The sequence below is a fragment of the Myiozetetes cayanensis genome, unplaced genomic scaffold (genome assembly GCF_022539395.1).
Source record: "Myiozetetes cayanensis isolate MyiCay16 unplaced genomic scaffold, myiCay2020 scf30, whole genome shotgun sequence".
Classification (NCBI taxonomy): Eukaryota; Metazoa; Chordata; class Aves; order Passeriformes; family Tyrannidae; genus Myiozetetes; species Myiozetetes cayanensis.
In genome coordinates, this window is record NW_026087522.1 from 6616041 (window position 1) to 6643996 (window position 27956).

The 27956-nt window shown below is 44.1% G+C and overlaps 1 protein-coding gene across 49 annotated transcripts in view; it reads right to left on the reverse strand.

Annotated features, from left to right (window-relative positions):
• Nucleotides 1-27956, reverse strand: part of GTF2I (general transcription factor IIi) — a 104231-nt gene that overhangs the window by 29476 nt on the left and 46799 nt on the right. For 16 of the 49 annotated variants that reach the window (XM_050325891.1, XM_050325889.1, XM_050325875.1 and 13 more), the window contains 8 exons: nucleotides 26485-26547; nucleotides 24685-24786; nucleotides 22009-22071; nucleotides 20203-20304; nucleotides 12821-12886; nucleotides 8898-8999; nucleotides 4386-4451; nucleotides 2587-2688 (listed from right to left, as the gene is read on the reverse strand). In XM_050325891.1, coding sequence (XP_050181848.1) covers nucleotides 2587-2688; nucleotides 4386-4451; nucleotides 8898-8999; nucleotides 12821-12886; nucleotides 20203-20304; nucleotides 22009-22071; nucleotides 24685-24786; nucleotides 26485-26547 — 666 coding nt within the window. The remainder of the gene's footprint in view (nucleotides 1-2586; nucleotides 2689-4385; nucleotides 4452-8897; nucleotides 9000-12820; nucleotides 12887-20202; nucleotides 20305-22008; nucleotides 22072-24684; nucleotides 24787-26484; nucleotides 26548-27956) is intronic. The other 33 variants (XM_050325901.1, XM_050325899.1, XM_050325892.1 and 30 more) reach the window with 16 other exon arrangements.

The following is a 27956-nucleotide window of genomic DNA, read 5'->3' on the forward strand; positions in this document are numbered from 1 at the left end:
CAACACAAACCAGGCTAAAGTAACTTCCAAAAGTGGTTTCTCCTTGACGGATCAAGTCAGCAGCTCTCACAGCCATCAGAGGTAAAAGCAGTTTGTAGCCACTGCTGATAGTTACCTCAATCTATGTGCTGAAAAGCTTAATTATTGAAGCTTGACAAAGCACAGTGAGTATATGGAGTTGTTTTGGTTCAAATCTGTGTAACTATCTGGGTCAGGAGGCATTGTGCCATCCTCTACCCTAACCCAGCATTTCTCCAAGTCCTGGTGTTTCAAAACATCACCATAAATCCTACTTTTGAAAGAAGATAACTTCTGCAAGACACAATAGTATATTAGTTGAGAGAAGGTTTATGCAGACAAAAGAGACTGGATTTGGGGAAAACAGTATGAACATTTATTACTAGCAAAATAAAAACTACTAAAGAACTACATCTATAACAATTCTACTTAAGTAAAAGTGCTATGTATTTACAGAAATACTTCTCCCCCCTTTATATCAGTCCAAGGAGGAAAAGCAGTTTCTTTCTCCATTCTCAGAGCTTCAGGTCTCTTCAAACTCTGCAGCACTGTCGTCATAGCTGGAACTCTTTTTTTTTCTCTCTTGCTCTGTGTTGGCCTTCAGGGCTGGGCCTACCCCCCTCCTGGGCTAAGACCGAGGCTGGGGGGTTACCCAGGTCCTGAAGGTTTTCTCTTTCATGGGCTTGCAAGGGGACACTTGCCTACCATGGATCTTCACCACAGGGTTACAAGGGATAATGGCTTATGAGTCCATCCCTGTTTTCCTGTGGAGGCCCCTTCCCACGGGAGAACAGTCCTTGATAGACCTCTCCGACATGGGTCTAGCATGGATCCCTCACTTGGATCCCAACATCCTACCCAGGCCATCTCGCTCCAGCGTAGGTTTTCTTCAGGGTCACAAATCTTCAACAGGACTCTGCTTCACCTCAGGTCTCTCATAAAGTCTCGGTTTCTTCATGCATCAACTTACTCCAGTGTAGGCTCTTCCACGAGCAGCATGGGGGTCTCCTCACACCAACAAACTTCCATAGGTGGCAAGGATTTATTTTTCAGTCTCTTCCCTGCTGAAGAGAGAGAGCGAAAGGGGGGAGAAACAGCCCCCCCCCCCCCCACGCTTTTCTTCTCTCTCCTCCGGCTGCCAGCTTCGACCTTGGACACTTTGTTATCTCTTTGCTGGAATTTCTTCTGCAGCATTTCTTGTCCAAGCAGTCAGTCCTTCTCTAAAGTTTTTTTTTTTCTTCACTCTCTTACAAGAGAAAAGGGGGGCTTCAGTGCCACACCTGCCCCTGGCCCAAGCCGGGGAAGAAGACGGTCTGGCCCCCACCTGGGGCTTGCTGCCTCTCCTACATGGCTGCCGCTTCTAATTTCAACTGTGCAAAAAACCTTCTCTTCCGTTTTCTTAAATATGTAATTAACAAAGGCATCACTGAGAGTTTTAACTGGTTTCTTGTCTGGAAATCCACCTGGACAAAACCATCCTCAGCCCCAGGGGCTGGTTGGCTGGGCAAAACCATGACAGAACCCCAAAGTGAACATGAGGGGCAATATCACCAATGCAATTTAGGAAATCCAGGAGTAAAGATGGCTGAATGACCTGGGACCTGCAAATCCCTGTAATCTAAGTGCACAGTGCATGGTTTAGAACAAAATTTTCTTGAGAACAGCCCAGAGCAATAATCTACTAAGTCAACTCAAAACAACAGTGAGCAGGAAAGCTCTGAGATGCTCTTAAACTGGTGTTTCAACTAAAATTTTTATAAACCTAATAGTTAATTACCTTTGCACTACATCCCCAATCAACATCATTCTTTACTCCTTTTCAAAAATTGTTGGAATACCAAGCTTAAAAGCTGTTTTCTGCTGGGAGAATATATATATAGGGAAAGCTTGTGCATCAGTAAGTGCACTCACCAGTGCTGACATTATGTTCTTAAGACCCACCTAAGAAAAATGTTAATATGGAAGTGGCTATTAACATTAATGACGTTAAAAGATGACAGCTCACAATGCTATGGTAGTTTTGCTGAAATTAGCATTAAATACACGTTTCATGCAACACAGATGGCAGAAGGGGTTCCAAGGGAACTTTTCAATTCTACTCAAATTCCCGAATTCCTAAGAAACATCTCAAACATTTGCCAAAGGACATATTCCAGACAGCATACAACCTTATAAAAGTAGACAGATGAATGGGCTATGTGTCCAGAAACCAAAACAAACCCAGGAATAAAGGAGACGTAAAGGACTTCCAAAAAATCCCAGGGGAAGCATCTTTGACCACAGTAACCACAGAGTGTGGATTCATTTCTATAGAGAACTCTACAGAAGAGATCATGAAAGAACACCACCAAAAAGATCTCAACTTCCTGTGTGTCCAATTAGCTGCTCACTTTGAATAACAAAAAACAACAGAGGTAGCCTATGATGATGATTATACTCCTGCAATACATCTACAAAGAGCCCTGGGCTCTTCAATGAATGCTTGCACTGGTGTGTCTCGCTCCTGCAGCATAACACCTTTTCATAAAATCAAGCAGAGAGAGAAAATAGGCTTTAATTTTATCTTACCAAAATTGAATTTTCCCACTTTTCTTCTCCCAGTACTGCCAGCTTCATTAGTTGACTTGGTCCTTTTTCGTCTCTTATTAGAGGGTTGGAAGTCGTCATCATCTTAAAGAAACATAAAAATACCACTGGTTCAATGTCCAGAGAACTCATGTGCAATGTTGGAACTGCTCTGAATTTCCAAGCTCTAATGCAAGCATTGGACGGGGCTCATCAGGGCACCAGACTGTCCAACCAATTACTTATCTGAGTAACTTTACAAACCTCCTGTTCCTACCTGTGTAGCAACAACCTCTGCAAGAGAGCCTGTGTAAGGCACAAGATAGCAAAAAGCAGAGCTGCTTCTGTACTTCCAAAGGAAAACAACATTGTGTTTTGAAACACGACCACACACCTCACAGTCATAAAAAGGCCATGCAACAGCAAAAGGAACCAGGGAATACACTGTACAGATATAGACTACTTATTTTATCTAACTGGAAGTAGTACCCTTCCACCAGTAAGGCTCACAACAACAGCACTTAAGTTTTGTCTTGAAGAGCTCAAAGGTGCTAAAACCAGTTTCAAAACACTCAAACTAATGGACGCCAAGGAAAATTCATGAACCAGGTCAACTCCGCCGTAAACTCACACAGATGGACAGACAGGAAAACTGCAAATGCAGGAATTTTTCAGTGAGCTGCCTCTCAGCCAGTCACTTCTCAATCCAACCCTATCCTCCTTATGTTCATGAGCTATTAAGACTGTCCAATTCCCAACACCTGCAACCTTAAGAGAAAACAAACGCTTTAAACAGACAAAGACAAGCAATTTCACATAAAGAATAGCAGGTACCCACGTCACTAAAGGTATAGTTTGCTTTGGAAGAGTAACGTGGCATATTGACACACACTGGACCTATGCAGTTGTATTATACTCCGTCAGGCAAAACTCCTTCACAGCACTTTTACTGTTGTGTGAAGGCCTTTACACATACACCGAACTTAATGACTCTTCTCTTATTACCTCTTCTGTTGAGGTAATGTAAGAGTTATTTCATGACAAACAGGTAATAGTAATGCCAGAAGTGTCAACTTTGTCCTAAATGCCTTGCCCATTTCCTAAATTGCTAATTGGGTGGTCTCAATCCTCATCCAATTCCAGAAGCAAGCCTTGCAAAAGCCACTCTCAGAAGTGTTTTAAAGCAGTCACAGGACATGTAACCCACAAATACAAGAAATACAGCTGACTCCCATCCTAGACCCTCGACTGAAAACAACAGGAACATCGGGGAGTGGCTTTAGTGCCATTCAGAAGAGAAAGGAAGGTGGTAAGTACAAAGGTTTTTATCTCGTATTTATCGCTGTGAGGAAAATACATTGAGGCTTCACTTATGCCACCTGTAACACAGCCCTTCTCTTTTGCTACAGTTCTTCCCAGAAGCTGGTGTTAACAAGAAATTTATAGGACTACAGTGTGCTTACAAAACAATGTGTTCTTCAGAATGAATGAAAGTTATAACATCTTGTCTGTCCAATGAGTATTTGTCACTACCAATGCTTGAAACGTACGTGAAAGATGCAAATTGCTGCCAGGCATCATTTCCAAACCAGCCCAGGAAGTCCAGTGTGCTTCAGCATACTGTGGCTTTATAAAACTTCTGGACTACATATGCTTACCAAGCAGTGCACAATCCAAGCTGCAGTCAACACTGGCACAACTGAGTTACTGTTTATTCAGAGTCAAGTAACCCAGGCACTGGAAAGCATTTTTCAGATACAAAAATGCCCAACGGACTGAAATCAATGAACCAGTGAACAGACCTTCTTCACTGGAGAACTCGACCTCAGAATCCTCACTTGTTTCTGACGAGTCAGGCTGGGAGGGATCTGAAAGGGAAAAACAGGGCTGCTGAATGATGGACACAGACAAGAGTTTTCTAACCAAACACTCCACGATTCTGCTTGTAATCTAACATTTGTCAGAGAAGCCCCTTGCACTCCCTGCAGCAACAAAAGCAGAAGCAAAGATATATTACTGAAAGCCTTGAAGCAGTTCCAGACAAGGGTAAGGAGGTGAGGATTACACTTGCTAAACCGTGTGTGCAGCAGTGCAGAGCTGGTGGCAATGACAAGAGGAAATTCCTTGTTCTTGGCTTAGAAGGATTAATACAATCATAAATATTTTTCCCTTTGTTATCAAGGATTACTGAAAATATAAACAAAGGCTTTGTGCCACCACAGATTATGGGTTTCTTTACCATTCACACAGCCCCTGGTTGTTGCACTATAGTGACTGCCATAACAGGCTGCAAGGCCAACAATGAAACACGGGAGGGAAATTCATGATCACAAATGCTTTTGCTGGGGCCATGTGCACCAACAAAACAAACAGGATTAGGCCTATCAACACTCGGTGTGAGAAAGAGCAATTTATATTCAGCTGCAGTAAACTTTAAAAAAGTGAAGGCAGTTATATCAGAAACTACACCAAAATTAAGTAGCAGCGTATGGAGGAACGTGTTTACTTATTCTGGTACAATAACGCTGCACTTGTGCATTTTCCACAGCATCTTCCTTCAGCTCTCTGTAAGCTGGAGTATGATATCACTTTGGGAGCAAGACTGAAGGAATCTCTGTTTCAAAGGCTCTTCACATGATGTCGTGTATAGCAGACGTTCAGCAGTATCTACTGAGACACCTTAACTGGACTGTATTTGAACTGTGTCAAATAGATCATCCCGTTCACGGAAAACAGAGTCGGATGCGTTGGTCTAATTCCGAGTGGGTGCTGGGTGGATAACTCCCAAATGCAAAGCACAACAAAAGGAAAGAATTAGGCAGTCTTCCTTTTAGTAGACATGAACATGAAGTATGATCATAAAAATAACTGTCACATCAACTTATCCTGTAGAAGCGTTTTGAGAGCATCAGAAAAGTTTGAAAAAAATCATAATAGATACTCAATTTTTGCAAATTTAAGAACAGCCACAAGACTGGCAAATGGTCCATCATGTCCAGTACCAAATCCCTGAGGAATAGTCATAATTAAGAGACCCATGCAAAAAAGTCAAAGCGGATGGTAACAAAGTTCTGGACGAAAACTCCCAGATGGGACATTTCTTCTTAAGTCACTATAGTGGGTTGACCCTGGCCGGATGCCCAGTACCCACTAAAGCCACTCTCTCACTCCCCCTCTGCAACTGGACAGAGGACAGAGTAAAAAAAACAGCTAAGGATTCATGAGTTAACAGCTGGAGGAGGTCACTTACTGATTACCTTCACAGGCAAAACAGTCTCAAAGTGGGGATAGTACTCAAATTTATTACTAACAGGATAAGAGCCAAAGAGTGAGCAACAAAACAGTCTTAAAAATATCTTCCCCCCACCCCTCCTTCCTTCCACGTTCTCCCTCCTCCCTCCAGCGGTGCAGGGGGACAGGAATGGGGGTTACAGTCAGTTGTTGTTTCTGTCACTGCTCAGGGAGAGGAGTTGGATCCTTCCCTGCTCCCATGGGGTCCCTCCCACGGGAGACAGTTCTTGATGGACCTCTCCAGTGAGTTCATCCCTCAGGCAGCAACTCTTCCCACCCTGTTGTCCCGTGGGTCCCTCCTCCATGGGGTCCCTTCAGGGATGAGCTGACCCGGCGTGGGTCCCCCACAGGGGCCACGAGTCCTGCCTGGGAAAAACCTGCTCCAGCCTGGGCTTCTGTCTGCACGGGCTGCAGGTTCCTGCCAGGACCTGCTCCATCCTGGGCCTGCCCCGGGGTCACAGTCTCCTTCCTGCATCCCCCTGCTCCAGCGTGGGAGCCTCCAGGGGCTGCAGGGGGGTCTCTGCACCCCGATGCTCCCCCAGGGGATGCAGGGGGGTCTCTGTACCCCAATGCTCCCCCAGGGGATGCAGGGCCTCAGCTCCATCGCCTGGAGCACCTCCTGCCCCTCCTTCTGCACCGCTCTCGGGGTCTGCATTGCTGTTCCCATGTTCTCACTCTGCTCTTCCCTGACGGGAATTCTCTCTGCACCACAACCTTCTGTCCCTAACTGTGTTATCCCAGAGCTGTTCCTGTTGCTCCTGATGGGCTTGGCCTTGGCCAGTGGCAGGAAGTCCATCCTGGAGCAGCTGGCATTGGCTCCATGGGGAAGCTTCTGGCAAATTCTAACAGAAGCCACTCCTGTAGCCCCTCCAATACCAAAATCCAGCTGCAGTAACCCACTACAGTCACATTAAACCAACTGTTTCAAACATTAAAGTAAGGGTGTTTTTAACAACGTATTATCATCCCTAGGTATCCCTCGATCTTGGGTAAACACACACAGCTCCTCAGCAGCAACCTACTTCACAGTCCTAGATGTTGTCATTCCCCAGCACTGGCTCCAATTTCTCAAACATGATTTCATTCAGTTTAAAACAATTTCTTCTGATACACATAACCTTAACTTTCTGATTGCTGAATTTAAATCACACCATGGTGCTCGCTCATCCAATCTCACTAAGACCTCAGACACCTTCATCAGCTACAGCTAGCCTCGGGGATCCCAGGTACACCATAATTCTGCCACTTCCTTTGTCACCATCTTGTCATGGTTACTGGAGGGGAAAAAGAGTGAAACCCCCCAGTCATATCTACCAAAATATACATTCATACGTGCCTCTGACATTTTTCTTTGTAGAAAACAGTAATTTCTGTAACTCTGCATCACTGGTTGTAGCTTTCAGACAAACTTCTGGAAGAACTGTAAATGCCTATTCTATGTCTTTCTTTAATAACAGACAGATTACACCACAGACTTTATAAAATCCAAATATTGTCACCGATTTTTCTTTCTTACTTGTTTTTGTAAGGATCAGCAATAAATAATTTCATTTTCTAGAATCCAGACAAGACTTCCTGCTCTGTATGCCTATCTAAACCACAAATGAAATTTAAGTTAGGCTGTTACCCACAATTTTTAGTCACTGTCTCTAGACATTTTTGTAAATACTAACCTTCATGAACAACAGATTTATTCTGTTCAGCAAAACTGTGTGCAACTTTCAGCACTGCTCTTACAGAAACTTGTAAAGAAGAACAGATTTGAGAAAAGGCTGTGTAACAAAACGTCATTCTAACTCAAAGGGCCACACTAAGCTATAAAATCCTAGTCAAAACCAAGGCAAAGCCAGTGTCTCAGTCATTTCCTATTACACTTCCCTTTCCTCACACTCTCTCTTCACTGTCAGGCATTAAGCTCACTATGCTTAGGAAAACAAAGTACCTAGATATTTTCTTCTCAAATACCTAGATATTTTCTTCTCAAAACAGTGCAGACAGCATGAGCAAAGAACTTTATTCTCCTTTATCAAGAGACATGCCTTCTAATGTCATGTAATGGTACCCTTAACTATGATGATAACTATCTTCAAAGCAAAATTAACGGGATCTGCAAGAAGGAGCACTGCTGCTAGAATAACCTGGCTTTTAAAAGCACACAATGGGGGTTTGAGAGCCTTACTGCTTAGAATGAAGGTAGCGGGAGGATGATGTACTTTCCACATCATGTCAAAGCATGCAGTGTTGGGTGAGGAGTATGTTACAAATACCATTCATGATTTTAAATAACGACTCCCATCCCAATTTGTTTATAGCATGCCCCAGAGAGGTGTGATTTGAGAGAATAAAACAAAACCAAAATCATAAAAGGTAACCTTGTGGAAATATGAAAAGAGAAATGTGGTTGGAGAAGAAGTACAGCTCCAGCTAAGATGACATCTTTACAAATATTTCAGTAAAAAACCCCCAACCAATTATGTTAATTTATTCTCACAAAAAACAGTTCATATCTCTAATCTTCTAACGGGATTTCCACATCTGTTCCTTCACTGCAATCGGAACACTGGTGGCTTCCTTAACACGTATAAAGTAAAAAAACCCCCATACTCGTGACTATACTGTGTACTATAAAAGCAGACAGATGAATGGGCTATGTGTCCAGAAACCAAAACAAACCCAGGAATAAAGGAGACGTAAAGGACTTCCAAAAAATCCCAGGGGAAGCATCTTTGACCACAGTAACCAAGGCGTTGGATGCATTTCTGTGGAGAACTCTACAGAAGGGATCATGAAAGAACACCACCAAAAAGATCTCAACTTCACGTGTACCCATTTAGCTGCTCACTTTGAATAACAAAAAACAACAGAGGTAGCCTATGATGATGATTATACTCCTGCAATACATCTACAAAGAGCCCTGGGCTCTTCAATGAATGCTTACACTGGTGTGTCTCGCTCCTCCTGTAGCATAATACCTTTTCATAAAATCAAGTAGAGAGAGAAAATAAGCTTTAATTTTATCTTACCAACATTGCACTCTCCCACTTTTCTTCTCCCAGTGTTGCCAGCTTCATTATTTGATTGGGTGCTTTTTGGTCTCTTGTTAGGGGGCAGGTAGTCATCATCACCTTAAAGAAACATAAAAATACCACTGGTTCAATGTCCAGAGAACTCATCTGCAATGCTGGAACTGTTCTGAATTTCCAAGCTCTAATGCAAGCATTGGACGGGGCTCATCAGGGTACCAAACTGTCCAACCAATTACTTAAAAGTTACTTATCTGAGTAACTTCAGAAAGCTCCTTTCTACCTGTGTAGCAACAACCTCTGCAAGAGAGCCTGTGTAAGGCACAAGATAGCAAAAAGCAAGCTGTGATATTCTCATGGAAATAAGGCAAAAAAGGAAGGTGCCTGCCCAGTGGAAGCACGGTCAAGTGACATGGGAAGAATTCAGAGATGCTGCTTGCTGCTGCAGGAGAAAATTCATGTGGTCAAAGCTCAGCTGGAGTTAAGCTGCCAGAATTGTGGGGGACAATATAAAGGGTTTTTCCAAATATATTAATGGTAATTTGTATTACTGAAGTATCGTCGGCCTGGTGCAGGATGAGGATGGTCACCTCACAAACAGGGACAGAGACAAGGGAATGGTGTTTAACACTTCCTTTGCCTCTCTCTTCAATATGAATGATAAACCAAGAGGGTCTCAATGCCCTTAGCATGAGAACCATGACTGTCAGAATGATCAACTCACAGTCAACCCTGTAATTGTGAGGGATCTTCTGCTCCAGCTTGATCCTTACAAATCTATAGGGTCTGACTGGATTCATCCCCAAATCCTCATAGAGCTGCTGATGTCATCACAAAACCTCTCCTGGTGAGTTTTGAGTGGTCTTGGCAATCTGGAGAGGTCCTGGCTGACTGGGAGCTGGTGAACATTGTCCCAATTTTCAAGAATGCAAGGAGGACCCTGGAAACAACAGCCCTGTCACCCTCACTTCAGTGCCTGGTAAAGTTACAGAGAAGATTTTTTTTGGAAAAATTGAAAACCACCTTAAAGACGATGCTTTCACTGGTCGCAGCCAGCACAGCTTCAGGAGAGGAAAGTCCTGCTTATGAAACCTGATTTCCTTCTATGACAACATAATCCACCTGGTTGATCAAGGGAAGCCAGTTGATGTAATCCTTTTGGATTTCAGTAAAGCCTTTGATACTGTCTTTCTCAGGATCCTTCTGGACAAAACGTTGAGCCCACAACTGGATAAACACATCATGTGGTGGGTGAGCAATTGGCTTATGGGCTGAGCATAGAGGGTGACAGTGACTGGGGTGACATCAGACTGGAGACCTGTTACTAGTGGGGTTCCACAGGGCTCCATCTTAGGCCCTGTGTCCTTGAATATCTTCATAAATGACTTGGATATGGAACCAGAAGAGACACGGAGCAAGTCTGCAGGTGACCCAAAACTGGGAGGATCTGTTGTTTCTCTTAAAGGCAGGGAGGCCCTGCAGAGAAACCTCAACAGATCAGAGGGCTGGGCAATCAACTATCATGTGAAGTTAAAAAAAGAAAAGTGATGGATTCTGCACCTGGGATTGGAAACCCCAGATGTGTTGACAGACTAGAGAAGTGTTGCGTGATGACCTGGTCCAGGAAGGGCACGGTGACTACCCCTTAGTCACTCGGGTCATTAACTCACAGACACCAATGTGGTGGACAGTAAAATGGCGTTTATTAGTTCCTAACACGGCCTTTTATAGTGCTTAATTGTGCCGTCATTTCCGTCTGCTTATGGTATCACCTAAACTACTGTTGGCTGTCAGGCATTGGAGGGGGGGGGTGTCCCTGCCTTTCTGTACATCCTGAAGTCTTCCGATCGCCAGACCCTATCTACTCACAGAGAAGGAAAGTAGTGAAAGGAAAGGGACCTGGGCATCCTGGTCAACATAAAGTTGAACATGAGTAAAAAGTACCCTGGCAGCCAAGAGGGCCAACTGTGTCCTGAGGGGCATCAGACATGGCACTGTCAGCTGGTTGAGGGAAATGATTGTCCTTCTCTGCTCTGCACTAGAGAAGCCTCACCTTAAATACTGTGTGCAAGGCTTTGAAGGGAAGCCGTGTGAGGAGCGGCTGAGGGCAATTGGTCTGTTCAACCTGGAGAAGAGGAGACTGAGGAAAAACCTAATTGCACTCTACCACATCATTGTGAGAGAAGGAAAAGGGGCAGGCACTGACTGATCTCTTCTCCATGGTGACCAGTAACGGAACACAAGGTAATGGTCTGAAATGGTGCTGGAGGAGGGTTTAAGTTGAAGATGAGAAAAAGGGTCTGCACACAGAAAATAATTTGGTACTGAAAAAGGTTCCCAATGGCAGTGGCTTCAGCATCAAGACTGATAAAGTTCAAGGAGTGTTTTGATAATAATCTCAGGAACATGGTGTGATCTTGGGGGTGATCCACTGGAGGGCTGAGAGCTGGACTCAATAATCCCTGTGGATCCCACCCAACTCAGCAAATTCTGGTATTTTGAAAAGTGACTACACATCTCATGATCACAGAAGGCCATGCAACACCAAAAGGAACCAGGAAATACACTGTGCAGATACAGACCACTTTTTTATCTAACTGGAAGTAGTACCCTTCCACCAGTAAGGCTCACAACGACAGCACCTAAGTTTTGTCTTGAAGAGCTCAAAGGTGCTAAAACCAGTTTCAAAACACTCAAACTAATGGACGCCAAGGAAAATTCATGAACCAGGTCAACTCCACCGTAAACTCACACAGATGGACAGACAGGAAAACTGCAAATGCAGGAATTTTTCAGTGAGTTGCCTCTCAGCCAGTCACTTCTCAATCCAACCCTATCCTCCTTATGTTCATGAGCTATTAAGACTGTCCAATTCCCAACACCTGCAACCTTAAGAGAAAACAAATGCTTTAAACAGACAAAGACAAGTAATTTCACATAAGGAATAGCAGGTACCCACGTCACTAAAGGTATAGTTTGCTTTGGAAGAGTAACGTGGCATATTGACACACACTGGACCTATGCAGTTGTATTATACTCCGTCAGGCAAAACTCCTTCACAGCACTTTTACTGTTGTGTGAAGACCTTTACACATACACTGAACTTAATAACTCTTCTCTTATTACCTCTTCTGTTGAGGTAATGTAAGAGTTATTTCATGACAAACAGGTAATAGTAATGCCAGAAGTGTCAACTTTGTCCTAAATGCCTTGCCCATTTCCTAAATTGCTAACTGGGTGCTCTCAATCCTCATCCAATTCCAGAAGCAAGCCTTGCAAAAGCCACTCTCAGAAGTGTTTTAAAGCAGTCACAGGACATGTAACCCACAAATACAAGAAATACAACTGACTCCCATCCTAGACCCTCGACTGAAAACAACAGGAACATCAGGGAGTGGCTTTAGTGCCATTCAGAAGAGAAAGGAAGGTGGTAAGTACAAAGGTTTTTATCTCGTATTTATCGCTGTGAGGAAAATAAATTGAGGCTTCACTTATGCCACCTGTAACACAGCCCTTCTCTTTTGCTACAGTTCTTCCCAGAAGCTGGTGTTAACAAGAAATTTATAGGACTACAGTGTGCTTACAAAACAATGTGTTCTTCAGAATGAATGAAAGTTATAACATCTTGTCTGTCCAATGAGTATTTGTCACTACCAATGCTTGAAACGTACGTGAAAGATGCAAATTGCTGCCAGGCATCATTTCCAAACCAGCCCAGGAAGTCCAGTGTGCTTCAGCATACTGTGGCTTTATAAAACTTCTGGACTACATATGCTTACCAAGCAGTGCACAATCCAAGCTGCAGTCAACACTGGCACAACTGGGTTACTGTTTATTCAGTGCCAAGTAACCCAGGCACTGGAAAGCATTTTTCAGATACAAAAATGCCCAACAGACTGAAATCAATGAACCAATGAACAGACCTTCTTCACTGGAGAACTCGACCTCAGAATCCTCACTTGTTTCTGACGAGTCAGGCTGGGAGGGATCTGAAAGGGAAAAACAGGGCTGCTGAATGATGGACACAGACAAGAGTTTTCTAACCAAACACTCCACGATTCTGCTTGTAATCTAACATTTGTCAGAGAAGCCCCTTGCACTCCCTGCAGCAACAAAAGCAGAAGCAAAGATATATTACTGAAAGCCTTGAAGCAGTTCCAGACAAGGGTAAGGAGGTGAGGATTACACTTGCTAAACCGTGTGTGCAGCAGTGCAGAGCTGGTGGCAATGACAAGAGGAAATTCCTTGTTCTTGGTTTAGAAGGATTAATACAATCATAAATATTTTTCCCTTTGTTATCAAGGATTACTGAAAATATAAACAAAGGCTTTGTGCCACCACAGATTATGGGTTTCTTTACCATTCACACAGCCCCTGGTTGTTGCACTATAGTGACTGCCATAACAGGCTGCAAAGGCCAACAATGAAACATGGGAGGGAAATTCATGATCACAAATGCTTTTGCTGGGGCCATGTGCACCAACAAAACAAACAGGATTAGGCCTATCAACACTCGGTGTGAGAAAGAGCGATTTATATTCAACTGCAGTAAACTTTAAAAAAGTGAAGGCAGTTATATCAGAAACTACACCAAAATTAAGTAGCAGCGTATGGAGGAACGTGTTTACTTATTCTGGCACAGTAACGCTGCACTTGTGCATTTTCCACAGCATCTTCCTTCAGCTCTCTGTAAGCTGGAGTGTGATATCACTTTGGGAGCAAGACTGAAGGAATCTCTGTTTCAAAGGCTCTTCACATGATGTCGTGTATAGCAGACGTTCAGCAGTATCTACTGAGACACCTTAACTGGACTGTATTTGAACTGTGTCAAACAGATCATCCCATTCACGGAAAACAGAGTAGGATATGTTGGTCTAATTCCGAGTGGGTGCTGGGTGGATAACTCCCAAATGCAAAGCACAACAAAAGGAAAGAATTAGGCAGTCTTCCTTTTAGAAGACATGAACATAAGGTACAGTCATGTCCTAGTTACAGGGGTCTGGACCTGTTGATCACTCTGTGGCTATAACCAAACCTGTGTATTCTACACCCTCTATGTCATTTCTAATAGCCTGGTAATAATGGCTCCTTTGCAGCAGCTGCCCAGGGCACACCTGACGCCTCAGGCTACAAACTGGATGTTAAAGAACCCTGAGATGCAGGTGAGCGTTTTTGTCTTCACATCAATGACTCAGCTCTGATCACTCTCCTCCAGGGAGGTACTGTCTCCTTCACACCCAGACTGAGATGGTCATCTCTGCTATTGGGCCATAATGGATGGGCATAATAGGCAGCTGCAGTGACCTACACCATCAAAGATTCCAAAAATATCTCATGACTCACAGAGTTAAATCCCCCATTGCGAGAAACTCCCTGCCTGGGGGAGGTACTAGGCGTTCCCACCTGAACTAGATAATATATAATCCTCCGGTTTGGGGACTTTTCTTACTACTCCTCAGATCCAGAGGAGGACAAGAACTTCAACAGGGCTGTAACTGCCACTCTGGACAAGCCGGCAATCATTGCTTCTGCAGAACTGCCACCATCATCTGGACCAACAGGCTTCCTTTCCTTTTACTTTGCAGCCAGGGGGGCACAAGATATCAGCACAGGGGCAAACAAACACCGTCCTGTTCTAGTCACAGGGTGCTGGGTTATACAGCTCTCTTTGTGGGTTAAAACAGTTTTCTCTGTATCATTGTATTTATTGTAATCTTTTTAGTAAATTGAAACTCTGACTTGGAATCTCCCTTGAGTTGCTTCCTTTCTCCTGCCACTTTACTTTTAAACCAGCACAGGTCATAAAGATAACTGTCACATCAACTGACTGCCTAACACCTTTTTGAGAACATTGGAAAAGTTTTAAAAAAACAATAAAAGATTCTAGCATGCCCCAGAGGGCTGTGATTTGAGAGAATAAAACAAAACCAAAATCACAAAATACAACCTTGTGGAAATATGAAAAGAGAAATGTGGTTGGAAAAGAAGTACAGCTCCAGCTAAGATGACATCTTTACAAATATTTCAGTAAAAAAACCCTAACCAATTATGTTAATTTATTCTCACAAAAAACAGTTCATATCTCTAATCTTCTAATGGGATTTCCACATCTGTTCCTTCACTGCAATCGGAACACTGGTGGCTTCCTTGACACATATAAAGTATAAAAACCCCCATACTCGTGACTATACTGTGTACTATAAAAGCAGACAGATGAATGGGCTATGTGTCCAGAAACCAAAATAAACCCAGGAATAAAGGAGACGTAAAGGACTTCCAAAAAATCCCAGGGGAAGCATTTTTGACCACAGTAACCAAGGCGTGTGGATGCATTTCTGTGGAGAACTCTACAGAAGGGATCATGAAAGAACACCACCAAAAAGATCCCAACTTCCTGTGTGTCCATTTAACTGCTCACTTTGAATAACAAAAAACAACAGAGGTAGCCTATGATGATGATTATACTCCTGCAATACATCTACAAAGAGCCCTGGGCTCTTCAATGAATGTTTGCAATGGCGTGTCTCACTCCTGCAGCATCATCATGTCTGGGCTTCGTGAATGAAGATTTGAGAAGGGCTCTACCCACGCTTGCTACAAGCACGCTGATGGCTAAAAAGGCCAATGCTAGATAGACAAGTCCGGTTGCAGAAGGCACAGCAGAAAGACTCCCCAGGTGATATCGATGAGATTCGATTCTTTCTGCGTTGTCTTTTCTCCTCGAGAGTGATCCTGCGTGTGTTCTCAAAAGCAGCAGCAGCAGCATTATAGATGGTGTGTCTCCAGGCCTCCCGATTGGAGGCCAGGGTAGACCAATGGTGGTGATCAATATGGCCAAGGCTGAGGGATTGTTTCAGGCAGTCTTTGTATCTCCTCTTCGGGGCTCCTCTCTTGTGGCAGCCAGTGGCAAGTTCCCCACAGAGCACGATCTTAGGGAGGCGGCAGTCCTGCATCCTGGAGACGTGCCCTGCCCAGCACAGCTGTGTTCTCAGCAGCATGGCCTCAATGCTCGTGACTGCTGCCTGTTCAAGGACAGACGTGTTGGTCACACAATCCATCCAGTGGATGTTTAGGATTGTACGGAGGCAGCACTGATGGAAGCGTTCTAAGAGATGCAAGTGGTGGTGGTAAATGACCCATGATTCAGACCCATATAAAAGAGTAGACAGTACAATGGCTCTGTAAACACTGATCTTAGTACTTTTCTTCAGTTGTTTATTTCGCCAAACTCTTATGGAGTTTACCAAAAGCTCTGTATGCCTTAGCTAACCTGTTGTCTATTTCTGCATCAATCTTACTGTCTGAGGAGATGATGCTTCCCAGGTAATTAAACAACTGGACTGATTTGAGCTCTGTTTCACCAATGGTGATATGGGGATGATGGGAGACTTCCTGAGGTGCAGGTTGATATAAAATTCTGTTTTCTTCAAGCTGACTTCCAGCCCAAAAAGCTCAGCAGCCTCTACAAAGCAGGATGTTAAATGGTGCAGAGTTATTTCTGTGTAGGTGACGAGGGCGGCATCATCAGCGTAAAGCAGCTCACTGACAAGAAGATTTAAGGTCTTAGTGTGGGCCTTCAGTTTCCTTAGGTTGAAAAGGCTCCCATCTGTACGATATCAGATGTATATACCGTTTTCTTCATTGAGGTCTGCCGTGGCCCTTTGGAGCATCATGCTGCAGAAGACTGTGAATAAAGTTGGTACGAGAACGCAGCCTTGCTTCCCACCATTGGCTATAGGAAAGGGCTCAGAAAGTGCATCGCCATATCTGACTTGACCACGCTGGTCTAATGAAGCAAGATGATCATTTTGAGGAACCTGGGGGGACATCCTAAACGTTCCAAAATCTACCACAGACCTTTTCTGCTCACAGTATCAAAAGCCTTGGTGAGATCAACAAAGGTAACATAGAGTCCTTTGTTCTGTTCCCTACACTTCTCTTGCAGTTGTCTGAGAACAAATACCATGTCTGTGGTACCCCTATTGGCTCTGAAACCACATTGGCTCTCAGGTAGTTCTTTTGCTATAACGGGTACTAATCTGTTCAAAAGAATTCTTGCAAGGATTTTACCAGCAATGGAGAGCAGAGTAATACCTCGGCAATTTGAGCAGTCTGATTTATCTCCTTTCCTCTTGTACAAGGTGACGATGACAGCGTCACGAAGGTCTGAAGGCAGTTCACCTCGTTCCCAACAGTGCACCACAAATTCGTGAAACTTAGCATGGAGTGCTTGGCCACCGTGCTTCCAGACTTCAGGTGGGATTCCGTCAACCCCAGCTGCCTTGCCAATTTTCACCTGCTATATAGCTTTAAGAGTTTCTCCCATGGTGGGGGCAATATCCAGTTCAGTTTTCAGGATTGCTGTGAAATGAACTGCATTGCTGAGTCTTGAACTACATGGCTGGTACTGAAGAGAGTCTGAAAGTGTTGAGACCATTGATTCAAAATGGAAACTTTATCTTTGAGAAGAATCTGACCATCTGCACTGAGTAAAGGGCTTTGAATGTGGTGTGTAGGACCAGCTGTTTTCAGAGCCTCATAGAATCCCCTGTAGTCACTCGTATCTGGGCATAACTTGATTTTTTCCGCTAGATTGGTCTACCACTTGTTCTGGATGAGATGCAGTTCCTGTTGGAGCTTGCTACATGCAAGCAGAAAGGCTGCTTTTCTTGCATGACAAGATGGCTGAGCAAGGTGGGCTTCGTGAGCAGTTCTCTTCTTTCTCAACAGTTCCTGGATATCATGATTGTTTTCATCAAACCAGTCCTTGTTTTTCTTGAAGGAGAACCCTAAGGATTCTTCAGAGGAGTGCAGGATGCTATTTTTAGTAAGTTGCCAAAGTGCTTTGGGAGAGGGATCTGTGGAATGAGCTTCGAGCCTGGATTGAAGATTTGCCTGGAAACTGTCTCTCACTGTAGCTGTTTGAAGATTGTTAACCTGAAGTCTCCTTCTTGGAATGCCGCTCCTTTTAGGTTTGAGCTTAGAGTGGAGGTAAAGCTTACAGAGCACAAGGCGATGATCCGTTTGACATTCTGCACTAGGCTTCATGCGGCTGTGACGAACATCACAGATATCTCTCTGTCGGACCAAGATATAGTCAATGAGGTGCCAGTGCTTGGACCTAGGATGCATCCAGGTTGTCTTCAGACTATCTTTCTGCTGAAAGATAGTGTTGGCGATGGTGAGCTGTTGCTCTGCAAAAAACTCTAGCAGAAGGCGACCATTATTGTTGCAGTTTCCAACACCATGCTTGCCTAGTACTCCTTTCCAGGCTTCAGAGTTCTTTCCTACTCTGGCGTTGAAATCACCAAGGATAATGATCTTATCATCTGAGGAACCTTTTGGATAGGGCAGCGTAGGTTGGTGTAGAATTTATCTTTTTCGGCAGGGTCAGCTTGGAGGGCTGGGGCATATATACTAAAGAGAACAGCATGTTGCTTGTTGGGTAGTGGGAGGCGTAGGGAGATAATATAATCAGAATGACCAGTCGGCAGATTTTCAAGTTTAGAGACAATAGAGTTTTTGATCATGAAGCCAACTCCTGAAGGATGCCTTTCAGTTCTGGGTTTACCTGACCAGTAGAGTGTATAACCAGCACCATGTTCTCTAAGGCTGCCTTCCTCATGGAGATGAACTTCACTGAGAGCAGCAATGTCGATGTTGAGTCGTGACAGTTCGTGGGCAATTAGAGCGCAGCAACGCCCAGGATGTCCACTATCTGCAGTACCAGTGTTAATTTGGACACCCCTTTGAAGGCAGGTGTGTGCCTTTGACTCTTAATCTTTTTTTGACCGCAACAGAAGATGCCCGTTGGCCGCAGTTAACCAACTGGGTGAAGGGTGGAGATGAGCTTTGGTTGGGTCACCTTTTCTAGGCCCTTCTCCATGTGGAGCAAGCAGTGCTCTCCTTGAAAAAGGCTGCTTGGTCGTTCAGGATGCTGCTGAGTGAGGCTGTCATCTCCAGGGTCAGACTCAGGTGACCAATTTCCTGAACCGCTTGCATGCAGGGTTAGAACTGCAGCTTCCAGTGCACCTTGTCACCTGCTGTTTCATCCCTCGCCTGTCACTGCAGGGCTTTACAAGTGTGGGTATAGCCCTAGAGCCTGTGCAGTGGATTTTTTAGGTGAGGCTCAGTTTGCACAGAACTGGTCCCACCCTTTACTCCTGAGGTTCATCTGCCAGGGCCTGGCAAGCTTGGACGGTGACAGCAAAGTCCTCAGGACACAGGTTTAATTAGAGTATCCTTCTCTTGGATGGATTGCCTTACAGGGCTAAGTGAGCTCCATCTACCCGGGTTTGAAATTAAGAGTTGTCCTTCTCCTAGGATGACTGCCGGAAAGTTAGTGAGCCCATCTTGGCCATGGACACATTTTATCTTATCTGACCCTTCAGTTTTGACCTGTCTGGCATGGGAGACTCTACCGGAGGCATATTCCACTGCCAGCACAGCTCACAAGCTCATAACGGCATACAGGCTTCTCCCCACTGAAATAATTTGGACAAGCCCTTCTCTGCCTACTATTCCTTCACAGCTTCCTACACTCTAACCCAGGGGCATTTCCTTGCCCTAAACACCCCTCCAAAATGCTAAAATTCCAAAACAAAACAAAACAAAACAACAACCAAAAAAAACCAAACACACAAACTATTATGGGCAGAAGCCGCAGGCAAGCCAAGCCCATCACATCCCACCCTCGCTGCTACAGTGCCCGAATAGGAGCGATCCTGGCATACCCCTGGGCAGGGCGGGCACACATGGAAGGGGTCCCCACATCCTCCCAGGGCTTGGGCACCCTCCACAGCCCCTGCCCCGCCAAAACCTCCAAACCCCAGAGAGACCCACTACCCACCCCAACCTCACCGCTCCCCCCCACAGTGCAACTGCAAGCCCCCCTCGCAGTGCCCCCCGCGACCCCCAAAGGGGACGGCCCCGCCTGCCCCCTAGTCAGCCCAGAGAACCCCCAAGTATGATTAGGCCCCCCCGCCCCTGCCCAACCCGGCCACCCATCTGCAAAGCCACCGGCCATGCGCCAACCACTCCACTGCTCCAATGTCGAAAACAGAGCTCCCCACAGCATCTCCACGATGTCGACTGCACAGATGGGCATGGCAGCATCTCCCATGCATCCAGCGCGGTAACGGGTGCGGAGGCACGAGGGGGTCCCTCCACACCGACAACCAAGCTGCAGGAGCACGCCGAGTGCAAGGTCACCCTCGCGCCCGCCAACTTGGATCCCCCCCTTGCAAAATAATACCTTTTAATAAAATCAAGCAGAGAGAGAAAATAGGCTTTAATTTTATCTTACCACCATTGCACTCTCCCACTTTTCTTCTCCCAGTACTGCCAGCTTCATTAGCTGCCCTAGTGCGTTTCGGTCTCTCGTTAGAGGACAGGTAGTCGTCATCATCTTAAAGAAAAATAAAAATATCACTGGTTCAATGTCCAGAGAACTCATGTGCAATGCTGGAACTGCTCTGAATTTCCAAGCTCTAATGCAAGCATTGGACTGGGCTCATCAGGGCACAAAATTGTTCAACCAATTACTTATTTGAGTAACTTTACAAACCTCCTGTTCCTACCTGTGTAGCAACAACCTCTGCAAGAGAGCCTGTGTAAGGCACAAGATAGCAAAAAGCAGAGCTGCTTCTGTACTTCCAAAGGAAAACAACATTGTGTTTTGAAATACGACCACACACCTCACAGTCATAAAAAGGCCATGCAACAGCAAAAGGAACCAGGGAATACACTGTACAGATATAGACTACTTATTTTATCTAACTGGAAGTAGTACCCTTCCACCAGTAAGGCTCACAACAACAGCACCTAAGTTTTGTCTTGAAGAGTTCAAAGGTGCTAAAACCAGTTTCAAAACACTCAAACTAATGGACGCCAAGGAAAATTCATGAACCAGGTCAACTCCACCGTAAATTCACACAGATGGACAGACAGGAAAACTGCAAATGCAGGAATTTTTCAGTGAGCTGCCTCTCAGCCAGTCACTTCTCAATCCAACCCTATCCTCCTTATGTTCATGAGCTATTAAGACTGTCCAATTCCCAACACCTGCAACCTTAAGAGAAAACAAATGCTTTAAACAGACAAAGACAAGTAATTTCACATAAAGAATAGCAGGTACCCACATCACTAAAGGTATAGTTTGCTTCGGAAGAATAATGTGGCATATTGACACACACTGGACCTATGCTGTTGTATTATACTCCGTCAGGCAAAACTCCTTCACAGCACTTTTACTGTTGTGTGAAGGCCTTTACACATACACTGAACTTAATGACTCTTCTCTTATTACCTCTTCTGTTGAGGTAATGTAAGAGTTATTTCATTGCTGGATGACAAACAGGTAATAGTAATGCCAGAAGTGTCAACTTTGTCCTAAATGCCTTGCCCATTTCCTAAATTGCTAATTGGGTGGTCTCAATCCTCATCCAATTCCAGAAGCAAGCCCTGCAAAAGCTACTCTCAGAAGTGTTTTAAAGCAGTCACAGGACATGTAACCCACAAATACAAGAAATACAACTGACTCCCATCCTAGACCCTCGACTGAAAACAACAGGAACATCGGGAGTGGCTTTAGTGCCATTCAGAAGAGAAAGGAAGGTGGTAAGTACAAAGGTTTTTATCTCGTATTTATCGCTGTGAGGAAAATACATTGAGGCTTCACTTATGCCACCTGTAACACAGCCCTTCTCTTTTGCTACAGTTCTTCCCAGAAGCTGGTGTTAACAAGAAATTTATAGGACTACAGTGTGCTTACAAAACAATGTGTTCTTCAGAATGAATGAAAGTTATAACATCTTGTCTGTCCAATGAGTATTTGTCACTACCAATGCTTGAAACGTACGTGAAAGATGCAAATTGCTGCCAGGCATCATTTCCAAACCAGCCCAGGAAGTCCAGTGTGCTTCAGCATACTGTGGCTTTATAAAACTTCTGGACTACATATGCTTACCAAGCAGTGCACAATCCAAGCTGCAGTCAACACTGGCACAACTGGGTTACTGTTTATTCAGAGCCAAGTAACCCAGGCACTGGAAAGCATTTTTCAGATACAAAAATGCCCAACAGACTGAAATCAATGAACCAGTGAACAGACCTTCAATCGTGACCTCGACCTCAGGATCCTCACTTGTTTCTGACGAGTCAGGCTGCGAGGGATCTGAAAGGGAAAAACAGGGCTGCTGAATGATGGACACAGACAAGAGTTTTCTAACCAAACACTCCACGATTCTGCTTGTAAACTAACATTTGTCAGAGAAGCCCCTTGCACTCCCTGCAGCAACAAAAGCAGAAGCAAAGATATATTACTGAAAGCCTTGAAGCTGTTCCAGACAAGGGTAAGGAGGTGAGGATTACACTTGCTAAACCGTGTGTGCAGCAGTGCAGAGCTGGTGGCAATGACAAGAGGAAATTCCTTGTTCTTGGCTTAGAAGGATTAATACAATCATAAATATTTTTCCCTTTGTTATCAAGGATTACTGAAAATATAAACAAAGGTATTGTGCCACCACAGATTATGGGTTTCTTTACCATTCACACAGCCCCTGGTTGTTGCACTATAGTGACCGCCATAACAGGCTGCAAAGGCCAACAATGAAACACGGGAGGGAAATTCATGATCACAAATGCTTTTGCTGGGGCCATGTGCACCAACAAAACAAACAGGATTAGGCCTATCAACACTCGGTGTGAGAAAGAGCAATTTATATTCAACTGCAGTAAACTTTAAAAAAGTGAAGGCAGTTATATCAGAAACTACACCAAAATTAAGTAGCAGCGTATGGAGGAACGTGTTTACTTATTCTGGTACAATAACGCTGCACTTGTGCATTTTCCACAGCATCTTCCTTCAGCTCTCTGTAAGCTGGAGTATGATATCACTTTGGGAGCAAGACTGAAGGAATCTCTGTTTCAAAGGCTCTTCACATGATGTCGTGTATAGCAGACGTTCAGCAGTATCTACTGAGACACCTTAACTGGACTGTATTTGAACTGTGTCAAACAGATCATCCCATTCATGGAAAACAGAGTAGGATATGTTGGTCTAATTCCGAGTGGGTGCTGGGTGGATAACTCCCAAATGCAAAGCACAACAAAAGGAAAGAATTAGGCAGTCTTCCTTTTAGTAGACATGAACATAAGGTACAGTCATGTCCTAGTTACAGGGGTCTGGACCTGTTGATCACTCTGTGGCTATAACCAAACCTGTGTATTCTACACCCTCTATGTCATTTCTAATAGCCTGGTAATAATGGCTCCTTTGCAGCAGCTGCCCAGGGCACACCTGACGCCTCAGGCTACAAACTGGATGTTAAAGAACCCTGAGATGCAGGTGAGCGTTTTTTTGTCTTCACATCAATGACTCAGCTCTGATCACTCTCCTCCAGGGAGGTACTGTCTCCTTCACACCCAGACTGAGATGGTCATCTCTGCTATTGGGCCATAATGGATGGGCATAATAGGCAGCTGCAGTGACCTACACCATCAAAGATTCCAAAAATATCTCATGACTCACAGAGTTAAATCCCCCATTGCGAGAAACTCCCTGCCTGGGGGAGGTACTAGGCGTTCCCACCTGAACTAGATAATATATAATCCTCCGGTTTGGGGACTTTTCTTACTACTCCTCAGATCCAGAGGAGGACAAGAACTTCAACAGGGCTGTAACTGCCACTCTGGACAAGCCGGCAATCATTGCTTCTGCAGAACTGCCACCATCATCTGGACCAACAGGCTTCCTTTCCTTTTACTTTGCAGCCAGGGGGGCACAAGATATCAGCACAGGGGCAAACAAACACCGTCCTGTTCTAGTCACAGGGTGCTGGGTTATACAGCTCTCTTTGTGGGTTAAAACAGTTTTCTCTGTATCATTGTATTTATTGTAATCTTTTTAGTAAATTGAAACTCTGACTTGGAATCTCCCTTGAGTTGCTTCCTTTCTCCTGCCACTTTACTTTTAAACCAGCACAGGTCATAAAGATAACTGTCACATCAACTGACTGCCTAACACCTTTTTGAGAACATTGGAAAAGTTTTAAAAAAACAATAAAAGATTCTAGCATGCCCCAGAGGGCTGTGATTTGAGAGAATAAAACAAAACCAAAATCACAAAATACAACCTTGTGGAAATATGAAAAGAGAAATGTGGTTGGAGAAGAAGTACAGCTCCAGCTAAGATGACATCTTTACAAATATTTCAGTAAAAAACCCCCAACCAATTATGTTAATTTATTCTCACAAAAAACAGTTCATATCTCTAATCTTCTAATGGGATTTCCACATCTGTTCCTTCACTGCAATCGGAACACTGGTGGCTTCCTTGACACATATAAAGTAAAAAAAAACCCATACTCGTGACTATACTGTGTACTATAAAAGCAGACAGATGAATGGGCTATGTGTCCAGAAACCAAAACAAACCCAGGAATAAAGGAGAGGTAAAGGACAACCAAAAAGTCCAAGGGAAAGCATCTTAGACCACAGTAACCCACGATGTGTGGATGCATTTCTGTGAAGAACTCTACAGAAGGGATCATGAAAGAACACCACCAAAAAGATCTCAACTTCCTGTGTGTCCATTTAGCTGCTCACTTTGAATAACAAAAAACAACAGAGGTAGCCTATGATGATGATTATACTCCTGCAATACATCTACAAAGAGCCCTGGGCTCTTCAATGAATGCTTACACTGGTGTGTCTCGCTCCTCCTGTAGCATAATACCTTTTCATAAAATCAAGCAGAGAGAGAAAATAGGCTTTAATTTTATCTTACCACCATTGCACTCTCCCACTTTTCTTCTCCCAGTATTGCCAGCTTCATTAGCTGCTCTAGTGCGTTTTGGTCTCTCGTTAGAGGACAGGTAGTCGTCATCATCTTAAAGAAACATAAAAATATCACTGGTTCAATGTCCAGAGAACTCATGTGCAATGTTGGAACTGCTCTGAATTTCCAAGCTCTAATGCAAGCATTGGACTGGGCTCATCAGGGCACCAAACTGTCCAACCAATTACTTATTTGAGTAACTTTACAAACCTCCTGTTCCTGCCTGTCTAGCAACAACCTCTGCAAGAGAGCCTGTGTAAGGCACAAGATAGCAAAAAGCAGAGCTGCTTCTGTACTTCCAAAGGAAAACAACATTGTGTTTTGAAATACGACCACACACCTCACAGTCATAAAAAGGCCATGCAACAGCAAAAGGAACCAGGGAATACACTGTACAGATATAGACTACTTATTTTATCTAACTGGAAGTAGTACCCTTCCACCAGTAAGGCTCACAACAACAGCACCTAAGTTTTGTCTTGAAGAGTTCAAAGGTGCTAAAACCAGTTTCAAAACACTCAAACTAATGGACGCCAAGGAAAATTCATGAACCAGGTCAACTCCACCGTAAATTCACACAGATGGACAGACAGGAAAACTGCAAATGCAGGAATTTTTCAGTGAGCTGCCTCTCAGCCAGTCACTTCTCAATCCAACCCTATCCTCCTTATGTTCATGAGCTATTAAGACTGTCCAATTCCCAACACCTGCAACCTTAAGAGAAAACAAATGCTTTAAACAGACAAAGACAAGTAATTTCACATAAAGAATAGCAGGTACCCACGTCACTAAAGGTACAGTTTGCTTCGGAAGAATAACGTGGCATATTGACACACACTGGACCTATGCAGTTGTATTATACTCCGTCAGGCAAAACTCCTTCACAGCACTTTTACTGTTGTGTGAAGGCCTTTACACATACACCGAACTTAATGACTCTTCTCTTATTACCTCTTCTGTTGAGGTAATGCAAGAGTTATTTCATTGCTGGATGACAAACAGGTAATAGTAATGCCAGAAGTGTCAACTTTGTCCTAAATGCCTTGCCCATTTCCTAAATTGCTAACTGGGTGGTCTCAATCCTCATCCAATTCCAGAAGCAAGCCTTGCAAAAGCCACTCTCAGAAGTGTTTTAAAGCAGTCACAGGACATGTAACCCACAAATACAAGAAATACAACTGACTCCCATCCTAGACCCTCGACTGAAAACAACAGGAACATCGGGGAGTGGCTTTAGTGCCATTCAGAAGAGAAAGGAAGGTGGTAAGTACAAAGGTTTTTATCTCGTATTTATCGCTATGAGGCAAATACATTGAGGCTTCACTTATGCCACCTGTAACACAGCCCTTCTCTTTTGCTACAGTTCTTCCCAGATGCTGGTGTTAACGAGAAATTTATAGGTGTGCTTACAAAACAATGTGTTCTTCAGAATGAATGAAAGTTATAACATCTTGTCTGTCCAATGAGTATTTGTCACTACCAATGCTTGAAACGTACGTGAAAGATGCAAATTGCTGCCAGGCATCATTTCCAAACCAGCCCAGGAAGTCCAGTGTGCTTCAGCATACTGTGGCTTTATAAAACTTCTGGACTACATATGCTTACCAAGTAGTGCACAATCCAAGCTGCAGTCAACACTGGCACAACTGGGTTACTGTTTATTCAGAGCCAAGTAACCCAGGCACTGGAAAGCATTTTTCAGATACAAAAATGCCCAACAGACTGAAATCAATGAACCAGTGAACAGACCTTCAATCGTGACCTCGACCTCAGGATCCTCACTTGTTTCTGACGAGTCAGGCTGGGAGGGATCTGAAAGGGAAAAACAGGGCTGTTGAATGATGGACACAGACAAGAGTTTTCTAACCAAACACTCCACGATTCTGCTTGTAATCTAACATTTGTCAGAGAAGCCCCTTGCACTCCCTGCAGCAACAAAAGCAGAAGCAAAGATATATTACTGAAAGCCTTGAAGCAGTTCCAGACAAGGGTAAGGAGGTGAGGATTACACTTGCTAAACCGTGTGTGCAGCAGTGCAGAGCTGGTGGCAATGACAAGAGGAAATTCCTTGTTCTTGGCTTAGAAGGATTAATACAATCATAAATATTTTTCCCTTTGTTATCAAGGATTACTGAAAATATAAACAAAGGCTTTGTGCCACCACAGATTATGGGTTTCTTTACCATTCACACAGCCCCTGGTTGTTGCACTATAGTGACTGCCATAACAGGCTGCAAGGCCAACAATGAAACACGGGAGGGAAATTCATGATCACAAATGCTTTTGCTGGGGCAATGTGCACCAACAAAACAAACAGGATTAGGCCTATCAACACTCGGTGTGAGAAAGAGCAATTTATATTCAACTGCAGTAAACTTTAAAAAAGTGAAGGCAGTTATATCAGAAACTACACCAAAATTAAGTAGCAGCGTATGGAGGAACGTGTTTACTTATTCTGGCACAGTAACGCTGCACTTGTGCATTTTCCACAGCATCTTCCTTCAGCTCTCTGTAAGCTGGAGTATGATATCACTTTGGGAGCAAGACTGAAGGAATCTCTGTTTCAAAGGCTCTTCACATGATGTCGTGTATAGCAGACGTTCAGCAGTATCTACTGAGACACCTTAACTGGACTGTATTTGAACTGTGTCAAACAGATCATCCCATTCACGGAAAACAGAGTAGGATATGTTGGTCTAATTCCGAGTGGGTGCTGGGTGGATAACTCCCAAATGCAAAGCACAACAAAAGGAAAGAATTAGGCAGTCTTCCTTTTAGTAGACATGAACATAAGGTACAGTCATGTCCTAGTTACAGGGGTCTGGACCTGTTGATCACTCTGTGGCTATACCAAACCTGTGTATTCTACACCCTCTATGTCATTTCTAATAGCCTGGTAATAATGGCTCCTTTGCAGCAGCTGCCCAGGGCACACCTGACGCCTCAGGCTACAAACTGGATGTTAAAGAACCCTGAGATGCAGGTGAGAGTTTTTTTGTCTTCACATCAATGGCTCAGCTCTGATCACTCTCCTCCAGGGAGGTACTGTCTCCTTCACACCCAGACTGAGATGGTCATCTCTGCTATTGGGCCATAATGGATGGGCATAATAGGCAGCTGCAGTGACCTACACCATCAAAGATTCCAAAAATATCTCATGACTCACAGAGTTAAATCCCCCATTGCGAGAAACTCCCTGCCTGGGGGAGGTACTAGGCGTT